The sequence below is a fragment of the Corylus avellana genome, chromosome 1 (assembly GCF_965113065.1).
Source record: "Corylus avellana chromosome 1, dhCorAvel1.hap1.2, whole genome shotgun sequence".
Classification (NCBI taxonomy): Eukaryota; Viridiplantae; Streptophyta; class Magnoliopsida; order Fagales; family Betulaceae; genus Corylus; species Corylus avellana.
In genome coordinates, this window is record NC_142490.1 from 16,712,208 (window position 1) to 16,722,761 (window position 10,554).

General features: G+C 34.9%; 1 protein-coding gene across 2 annotated transcripts; it reads right to left on the reverse strand.

The window, feature by feature from the left end:
* Positions 1-407: 407 nt before the first annotated feature.
* Positions 408-5,363, reverse strand: LOC132171593 (translocator assembly/maintenance protein). Of its 2 annotated transcripts, XM_059582957.2 has the most exons (10): positions 5,120-5,363; positions 4,961-5,017; positions 4,796-4,858; positions 4,646-4,714; positions 4,384-4,476; positions 2,277-2,381; positions 2,126-2,203; positions 1,496-1,624; positions 1,197-1,302; positions 408-918 (listed from the first exon to the last, which is right to left on the reverse strand). In XM_059582957.2, exons 1-10 carry the CDS (start codon positions 5,216-5,218, stop codon positions 728-730), a joined length of 990 nt encoding a protein of 329 aa, XP_059438940.1. In that variant the 5' UTR covers positions 5,219-5,363; the 3' UTR covers positions 408-727. The 2 variants fall into 2 exon arrangements, with proteins under 2 accessions (XP_059438940.1, XP_059438941.1); XM_059582958.2 differs by lacking the exon at positions 2,126-2,203.
* Between the last annotated feature and the right edge of the window lie 5,191 nt (positions 5,364-10,554).

A 10,554-nucleotide genomic window follows, 5' to 3' on the forward strand; every position in this document is an offset into this window, starting at 1 on the left:
AAAAAGAGTGAGAGAAAAGTTCATAATTATGCAAGAAATAATCAAAGGAAAATGCTAACATGGGCACCCTGGTGGGTAGTGGTGTTATGGGCTGCCATCCCACCATCCACATACACAACCCTTATCCATCACAAGAAAAATCTGCCTCATGTTCCCACATGCTTGCAGTTAAGTAAACACGGACCCCACATAATGTTTCCATTGGAAGAAATTCCCAAAAAAAATTCAAAGATTCAAGTTCAAAATAGTGCAGATCCAAAAAGTCATCAAGCTTCTACAATAAGAATATGTTCCTTGTTTGGTATGCTTACAAATATCCATCTTTGCATCCATGCAAGCCTCTAATTTCAATGCTACATGGCATATTGACGTAAAAGAGTCACTTTTGGAAAAAAAAATAATAATAATGAGTCACTTAAAACATATCATATAAGCCGGTGTAAAAGAGTGTAAAGAATAACATTACTCTTTATTTAACAAATACACTGTTTTTTTGACAAACAAGTTGATCAGCACATCCAGGCAAGCCCATTTGGAGTTGTTGGGGTGAAATCTCATGCTGACGGTGACCACAACATCATAACTCCATTATAAAGTTTGCAAAGGGGCAGCAACAAAGGAATAGGCTTAGAGTGTAACTCAAAGGTTTAGCCTGCCAGAACTAGTACCGGTTCAAAACTGAGTTACACAATTTTTTCTTTTTCTTTCAAAAAATAGAGGTGAAGTCTCATCTCAAGGATTTCCAAGCCTTGCACATTTTGTTAGCAAGATATCTAACAGCATTTACACCACCAGCGGTTAGTAGCCCAGAGACAGCCTGCCTTGCACTTGAAACCAAGACCTTTTGCCTCAGAACCTTCTGCATGCATTTTGCAGCCTCATCTCTCGAGCCAATCAAAACTTCATGTATAACTTGACCTTCAGTTGTTCAGAAAGATGTTATTATCAACTCAACTTTGGCATAATTATTGAAACTATCGTCTAACTAAGTGTAACATGGTAACACCACTGCTTGTCATCCAATGTCCAAATGGATGTTTGAAAATGAATGACCCAAATCATTTTTTTCCCAGTAAAATTGAGTGCACAAAGTTGGGATGAGTGTAGATGTGTAGTGATAAAACTATAGAATCTATTTGCGTCTTCAAAAACTACTCTTTACCATAAATCCGCCAAAGATAAGTTGAAGTTCATACCAGAGTCACTCAGCTTTGTCTTCTCTCCTAGCTTCATGCCCATTTGGCTTCTGACCATTGGAGGAAGGGTATTAACAAGATGCCGAGCTACGGATAAGCCACAATCCTGTTCTAAGAGGTAAAAATGCATATTTGAATCATCTTTAAAATGATAACTTGATTCAAGGCCCCAAACATATTTGATTCATTAAGCAGGATATGAGGTTAGAACATTGAGGTCTCTCTAGAACAGAACCTAAAAAATCGAAGATAGCATATTGAATCATCTTTAAAATGATAACTTAAGGATCTAAGCAGACCTGGGAAATATTTGTTTGGCGACTTCCATATGACGTGAGTCTCAACAACTCTTTAGCCTCGTACTCTTCAAGAAATGACTTATACCTGGACTGGAATAAATCAAATTGCCCTTGTACAATCTTCTTCACCTGGGAAAATTATATTAATGAACAACTGAACTTTTGTAAGAACAAAAGAAATGTTGGTAAACAATGTCTCCTATTGGGCCACAGAAATGCCATACCAGATGTAACTTGTATTAACGTCTTTGATATAAAAATAGAAAATTGACATTGAAAAAAATAGTAAGACATCCACTAAGCAGTTACAATGGAAAAACAAGTAATGAAGTGGAGGTTAAGAACTAGCACTTAAGAAACTTCCCGTTCTACTTGTGAGAACTGTATAATGTCTTCCACAAGCACATCTTGTTTTATAAACTCATAGCAAAAAAATTATTCACTAAAATCAGAGCCAAATCAGCATATCTTGTTGGCCAATTATTAATTAATCTCAGCCAAATCAGAGCAACATATAATTCCAGCAGATCCAATAGATGCAAAGTAGCAAGCAAGCATAAAGATGTTAATGCCTGAAAGGCTAGAAGCAGTTTCACTCTGAAGATCTATTTAAGCTATGTCAACCATTACCTTATTTTTGTCCTCTGCAAAAAGCATACGCAAATCACCCATATATGAGAGGCTACATATTTTGGCATACAAATCTTCCTGCATGAATATATAATTACTTAACAAATTCTAGTAGTTCTAAGAGAGGTCAAGGGTTGAAAACGAAGCAAACCTCAGTGAATTTTGGTGGCAGAAGGAGGAGGGCAGCAGAGATTGCAGCCCTCAAATTAGAAGAGTTTACATTTTCTAGATCCAGATTATCCACAAGTATATGGACCTGTAAGAAGAAATTGAAACTTCCTTGAGATTTGTGATCATAGATTAGGAACATCAGGTAAACGCAATGCAGAGGAAGTTTGAGACAGGCAATGCTACCAGAGTTCGAAAAGCTGGGACATTACAGTTAGTAAACAGCATAAGAAAGAGTCTCCCTATTAATATGATCAAATAACACGCTAAATTAGTCAACAACCATGTATTGATGTACTTTATGCAGAATCTAAATGGAACTCTGTACATGCAGATGCTACTCAATTGAAGCATATTATGGTTGGGTATCACAAAAATGATTTTTTTTTCTCCAAACAACATCAACAAAGAACTATTCAGTAACTCACTTTTCTATATCTACATTTATCGAACTACCAAAAACAAAATCAGAAAAAAGAAAGATGAGAAAGAAAAGGAGGGTGGTTGAAAAAAAATAAAAAGATCCCCTAATGGGGCAATCAAGCAAAAGGAAAAAACTCAATAGCCTCTGGTGTTGCCCACATTCCATGAAAGCCTAAGGCACTTCAAATATTCACTTAATTTCCTGCCTCCAATATCAACATTAACTGCAACCTAACACGTTTTGAACACTTTGGCTCATATACTTTGAGCTAAATGAAATTTTGCTAGCTTGCTTTATTCTCTTTTGTTTTCTATGAAAAATCTGTTAAATCCACAAATGAAACCTAATTTAACATCATTATCATCAATTTTTGAGCCCAATCAACATGTGGCCAGGAATGTACCCTGTTGGAACTAACGCAGAGTGGTTATGGCAGTAAGCATGTGGATAATATCAGCTACTTATTCTAGCTATCGGACGGGTTGTCTTTTCTTATAAGATGGTAAAATAACTTGACAATATCAAGTAGCGTGACTATATTTAGTGATTTTCATCAATGACTTTATAATACAAGCATTTAAATTTAAAGTGAAACTTAAATATGGTTTAGGAATATTCAAAAGATTTGGAGGCATAATCAACTCCTCCCCACTTGTTACTGTCAAAAATTAACAATTGCCAACCAGATGTGATTGAACATACAATTTTGGCTTCAATGTGGCTGCCAATAATCATAATGAAGTGAATTTCAAAAAAAATTCAAGTTGGAGGCCTAGAAAACCACATGTTCCCAATATTTTGGCTTGTTCTCAAAACCTCCTTATAGAAAAACTCACATGGGTTTCTTATAATATATTAACCAAATAGATGAAACACCAAAACCATGATTGTTTCTGGCTCATTATGACAAATCAGTACAATCAATAACTTCAACAGCTAATCTGAGCCCACATGAACTATAATTTCAAGTCATAACTTGTTTTACAAGATTACGTGTTTCCCAGGCAGGACCATACATGTATTATCTGCCATCTACTTATTAGTCCAAAATGCTTTACCAGTAGTCAGCCTCCATTTTCTTAGAACTACTATGAACAATAGTATTTGTGATTTTTAAAGGGGCAAAAACTAGTTTTCTGTCCTTATGATGATTTTTTGAGTTAGAGAAAGCCTATTTAAACTTTAGCAAAGACTTACTCGAGAAACTTTAGAATCTCAAACGAGGCTGCACATTGTAAAATTAACAAGCACTTCTAAACGAGCAAAATTATTTTAAACTATGGTATAAATATTCTAGTTTATTAAAGGATTTCTCTCATACTTGAAAGGGCTTCCAGTAAAAACAACTAAATTATTAAATGACTAACTATGAAAAGGAACAAGCATGATCAGTGAGAAAGAATTTTCAAGTATTTGAACTTTTACAATTTGTTTTTGGTTCTTTTGAAAGAATTTATATCACATTTTGCAACACGCTCTCATAAATAACATATAATGATGGATTGAAAAAAATAGAGGGATACAAAATACAGAAACATAATAAAAACATTAATTAGAAAGTTGATGACTTGTTGGCCATAAATAGATGTTTGTTGTATTATTTCCAGGCAAAGAAATGAAGACACATAAAAATAAATGATTTCTAAAAGCCATAGGAAGGACATACCGGTTTTTGTAAACGACCACTCAAGTAGAATCTCTCCCAATTCAGTATGTCTTGAACCAAGTCATGCATCCGAACAATCCCATATTTGAACATCTGTTACATTTGCTTAAATGTGACGATTACAAGACACTCAGAGAACATTGCATGAGATGCCGGGACATAGGATAAAATGTTAATGCCCATAAAATTCTAACATACAGAGCAGGTGCCCACACAGTCAGAGACACAGCTAAGGGGATTTTAAGGATTGAATGGTCAATACCTTGTCATTCCAACTAACAAAAGGGTTGAAGTGTACTCCAACACCGATTTCATCAGCAATTTGAGTAATCTACCACAATGAACCAATATATAGTATCAGAGACAATGAGAACAAAACCCAACGTGATAGAGAAAGAGAGAGAAACAATACCATTCTCGCCCCGCCAAGGTGCGCCAGCCATGAAGCATAGTGCCTTTTGTTCATTTTTAGATTCTGGGTTGTATAAAATCAGAAAAATCAAATTCTTTAAGACATTGAAACAATCTTTATTCTCTACATGCGAATGAGTAAAAATGATCCATATTTCGAACTTACCTGAGAATGCCATTGCTCAGGATCCGATACACCAAGAATGTAATCTACCATGGTTGACTAGAACCACAGAAATTCATTGATTAATATAAAATTACAGAAGAAAAAAAAAATCTTGAATTTGAGAAGAATAATATTGACACGGCAAAAACAAAGCAGAACCTTTTCATGATTGTTTGGATGAAGAGCTGAACCGTAGACGCAGCAAAAGTCTACAGGAGGTAGAACCTTTAGAAAGCTCTCAAGCTCCGCTTTGTCCATATTGACACTAGCAATTCTGAAGAGGAAATTTTTCAAACAGCTGAACTGCAAAGTGAAGTAGTCCCTCTTGTTTTTGAAAAGTAACCTTAGGGAATTTTTACACGGTTATTCGGGTCTAATTTACTGAAGTTTGGCGAGGAGGTCAAAGAAGTCATTGTGGTATGATTTCACCGGATATGAAAATGGACTGACCTTTCTTCTAATGTACTAAATAGTAAATAATTAATTCCTCCTTTCTACGGACTCAAAAATTAAAAGAGAAACAAAAAAATATGACTTTCTTTTTACATTTTTTTTTTTTTAAATAAAATTTTATTCTAGTTAAGAATAAGTTTTCTTCTTAACTGAGCTGGCATTAAGCCCAATATATTAAATTGACCTATGTTGTTAGAGTATCTAATGTTTACATGTACTTTTAATAGAATTAATAAATTACATGTATGGGTTATAAAAATAAAAGTCAATTCAATAGACCAAATTTAAAGAATTTGAAGAAAAAATTTGTTTTGTAGTTAGACTCAAGTTTTACTCTTTTGTGAGAAATATTTGGTTTTTATTTTTTATCTATCTCTTGTTTATTTTTGTATAAGAGATAGATATGAGTCCTATAGAGTTAACAGTAGATTTGTAAAAAAAATAAAATTAAAAATGAACAAAAAATGATGTGCAACACTCCATCTTTAGACGTCGTGCAAATTTCAAATTGATCTAGACAGTGTTGCTTATCCCTTGTAGCTCATGTAGCCATTTAATTACATATTTTTTTCACAACTTTCCACCACAGAGATCTCAAAAACATACATTAAGGGCCCGTTTGGTTTGCGGACTAGACATGTAGAATTGAATGGCTATTCTTATGAAAAAATCATTCTTTTGTTTGATTGGGGTCTATTTCTGAGAGGGAATAACTAATCTCATACACATAGGAATAGTCATTCCTCTAAAAAAAATGAGTGGAATAACTATTCCTTATGAAATATTTGTAATAGATTTTCTAAAAAACCTCTTATTATTTTAACCCTAAAATTTGTTTTCTATTAAAAAATAAAAAGAAAAAAAAATTCCGAATGGGGTTGCCGGGGCCACCCCTGCAATTCTAGGTTTTTATTTATTTATTATTATTATTATTGTTATTATTATTATTATTATTTTAAAGAAGGATGAGGTTTTTGGTAATTTTGGTTTAACTCCAATTAAAATACATATATTGTTACCAAACTAAAGAATATGAATAACTATTTCATTTCACTTTCATTTATTTCTGGTAATAGCTATTCTTTTTCCTAACGGAATACTCAATTTGCGAACTAAATAAGCCCTTAAGTGAATAAAACTTCTCACCATTGATGAACACTGAGCATAAACTTATGACTATTCAAAGTTTTTGCACAATCATATAATTTCCTGGAACTATGATTCACTATTAAGGGCTCATAATGAATCATTTCTAATTTTGATCCGCCACCTATGTAAACATTTTTGAGCAGCAAAGAGTCAAAGACAAAATTTAATTCCAAATTAATTAACTACGAAATATCGAATCTCTTTTAACTAAATAAACAGTACTACTTATCATAACGATAATGGATAACCCCTTTTTGCGCTTCATGAGTATATATGTATTGACATTGTTGGTGTGTGAGAATGGATTTATATAATTATTGGCCTAATTAATAATGTTATATGCCAGAGCAATGCTACGGGTCTGTTTGGGATTGCGGTTTCAGTAAGTGTGAATTTAAAAATTGAGTTTTACTTTTTAAAATAGTAAAGGCGTTTAGTAAAACATGTTAAAAAATATTTTTTTTTATCAAATATTTGTTATGCCAAAATTATGATTTTGGTTTAAATTGCACTTTTTCAAATAAGCACCATCTAGTCTACTTTTGGGAGTGCGATTTCAATAAGTGCAATTTTAAAAATTGCATTTTTTAAAATTGCGTTTTTAAAATCGTTACTTTTTAAAATCGCACATGCGTTTGGTAAAACATACTAAAAAGTATTTTCTTTTTATCAATTAAATGTTTGGATAACATTAGCATATAATTGTGGTTTCATGACCAAATTACCAATAAGGATGAACAAGACAGAGAGGATGAAGAAAAAAAAAAAAAAAAAAAGAGAAAAGAAGGGTTTAAATATATTTTAGGTGGGTATTCTTGGTATTTTTTTTTTATTCCCGTTCTAAAAAAGGTAACTATTGCGCCAAATATCTTTTTAATAGAAATTGTGATTTTGTTTTAAATTCGCACTTTTTTTCAAATAAGCACCCTCTAATGAGCTTATGGAAATCGCAGATTTTTTTGCGATTTTAAAATTTGCATTTTTAAAATCGCAATCTCAAACACCCTATAGTTGCGATTTGGTTTAAAATCGCTGATTATTTTTTAAAAAACGCACCCTTATAGAAATCGCAATTTTTTTTTTCATATTTTAAATTAAATGTTTTTTTAAATCGCAATGCCAAACACCTTACGTTTTGCAATATCTTTTAAAAACGCAGATTGTTCTTACGAAATTACAATCATGGTGCGCACCATACACCTACAATTTATTTACTACTTGTTCCCAAGTGTCAATATATGATTGGAGCAACGTAAACCATTTTTTTTTTAAAAAAAAAAAATTGTTTTAACACCATTCAATTAAGGATAGAAATTGCCTCTAAACCTAGAGGAAATATCCTCTAACCCATGTAAAATAATGCCAAGTGTCTATAAACATTTAAAATATACATTAAATTCTTAACCTCATTAATAGCAGTTTACTAACTTAGACTAAATTTAATCAGTAATGCTATGGACCATCTTTTTATCCTCCTAAAGCTTATGTAGCTTTTAAAATCACTATTAAATTTTAGATGAATCATACTTGAATTTTTTTTTTTTTTTTTTTGAAAACTGGATATCTTATTCCATAGCTCGTTCAGAAATAACAATACAATCAAAGGGGAGGTGTAGTTTCCTCTCTCTTTATGATATCATAGATACACGGGGGTATTTCATTCCTCCACGTAATATCGATGACATGTTTGATGGCCTCCTTGGCTAAGCCATGCGCTGGATAATTACCGTCTCTTGGGATAAAATTAAAGCACGAAGCATAGAGGCCCGCCATACCCTCTTGGATATCTTCCACAAAGTGCCCATATCTACTGTTGCATGGTTCGCGCGAATTAACTTCATGTACAATTTGCTTTGCATCCCCTTCAAAGATTAACCCTTTGGAGCCAACTCTTTGCCCAGAAGCAGCCCTTGTACTGCTGCGATGGATTCTGCCATTGCCCAATCTACTTCAATCATTCTGGTTATGCTATCTGCTGCAATAACCCGCCCATTACAATCTCGAGCTATAACACCCAAGCCAATTCGTCTACAATTTTTCCCCACAGCAGCATCCCAGTTAATTTTCAGCATTGACATTGGAGGGGGCTGCCACACTACTGATGGCACAATTATTTGCTGCTTAGGAGCTGCCTCCACCATATTTGCTGCCTTGTATTCCTCCAGCGACGATATTGATTCTTTCAGCAATTGATTTGGATGCATGAAAAAACTTTCGGGTACCACCTGGTTCCGTCTTAACCATATTCGTCTGGCAATTACCGAGAACATTTCCACCTCTCCTATGTCACCATGCGCTGCCACTTCTTCAAAAATAGAGATGAAATCCCTCCCACGAGAAGCCAATTTTTGCAGCTTCAGGGTGCTCCCACCCCATACATCTCTCGCCGATGCACAGTCCCAAAGAATGTGGGAAACAGTTTCCTCCTCGACTCCACATATCGGGCACATACTATCCTTCGTCACACCTTTCTTGAATAAATTCTTCTTGGTTGATAGCACATTGTTGAAAGCCTTCCACAGAAACATTTTAACTACATTTGGCACCTGCAACTTCCAGCAAGTTTTCCAAACTGAATTATGTTTCCCTGTCTCCGAGCTGCCACTGCGAGAAAAATCTGCTAGTTCCATCTCCATATGATATGCACTTCGAACGGAGAAGACTCCATTTCTCGTGCATCTCCATGTCCGTCTATCCCAGGGTTTCAATGGACTTAGGGGAATATTGAGAATAATGTTTGCTTCATCCTCCCAGAAAATATCCTTCACAGCCGTGACATTCCAAGAATTGGTATTTTGATCAATTAGAGCACTTACCCGAGCTTCGGCCATGATGGTGTTTCTCGGTGTCTGTATCGAGTATCATATTGGTTTTGGAATCCAATTGTCTTGCCACACCCTTATGTCTGCACCATCTCCACCCCTCCACATGGTCTCGTGCTCAATAATGGATCTGGCAGATAAGATGCTTCGCCAGGCATATGACGGTCTCCTCCCCATAGTTGCATCCATAATAGACCCATGAGGGTAGTATTTTGCCTTGAGGATTCAAGCAACCAAAGAATTCGGATTTTGTAAAAGTCTCCAAAGTTGTTTAGCCAATAAAGCCTTATTGAAAACCACCAAGTCTCTAAACCCCATACCTCCATTTTCTTTTGATTTTCCCATCCGTTCCCAACTCATCCAATGAATTTTGTATTGATTCTCCTTATGGCCCCACCAAAATTTTTGCATCATCCCGTTGATCTCCTTGCATAGTGACCCCGGTAGTTTGAAGACACTCATACAATAGGTTGGAATGGCTTGGGCTGCAAATTTTAGGAGGCCAGGATTTCTTTGCCCGCTTGTGATAAAAATTTCACCTTCCAATTATGAATACAATTCCACACTTTATCTTTGATCCCTTTAAAAGCTTGTGTCCTCAATTTACCAACAAGGGTTGGGAGCCCCAAATATTTATCATATTGTCGAGTTGCTGGAAGTCCTGACAATTGTGTAATCTCCCTTCTTCGTTCCTCACTTGTATTCCGACTAAAAAATAGTGAAGTTTTCTCCTTGTTCAGTTTTTGACCCGATGCACCTTCATACCTGTCTAGTATCCGAGTAATTCTTCTCCATTCCACCAAGTTCGCTTTACAAAATAATAGGCTATCATCTGCAAAGAAGAGATGGTTTATTCTTGGCCTATTTTTGGAAGTCGGAACTCTCGTGATAACCCAATTATTTTCAGCCCTTTGCAACATAACACTAAGGGCTTCTGCACACAATAAAAATAGATATGGGGATAGTGGGTCTCCTTGTCTAAGGCCTCGCGATGGAATTATATGTCCCATCGGATTCCCATTGACAACCACGGAATATGTAACAGAATTTACACAACCCATAATCAGCTTTATCCACTTCGCATCAAATCCCAATTTTACCATGACAGCCTCTATAAAAGCCCATTCAACTCGGTCATACGCTTTGCTCATGTCAAGTTTGATCCCCATA

What these genes read in the sequence shown, in the direction of transcription:
- LOC132171593 (XM_059582957.2), bottom strand. Translation starts at nt 5,218, where the DNA reads ATGGACAAAGCGGAGCTTGAGAGCTTTCTAAAGGTTCTACCTCCTGTA. An exon ending in CTGAGCAATGGCATTCTCAG is followed by an intron (nt 4,859 to 4,960) that starts GTAAGTTCGAAA and finishes TATACAACCCAG; the next exon opens with AATCTAAAAATGAACAAAAG. An exon ending in ACCTTGGCGGGGCGAGAATG is followed by an intron (nt 4,715 to 4,795) that starts GTATTGTTTCTC and finishes TCATTGTGGTAG; the next exon opens with ATTACTCAAATTGCTGATGA.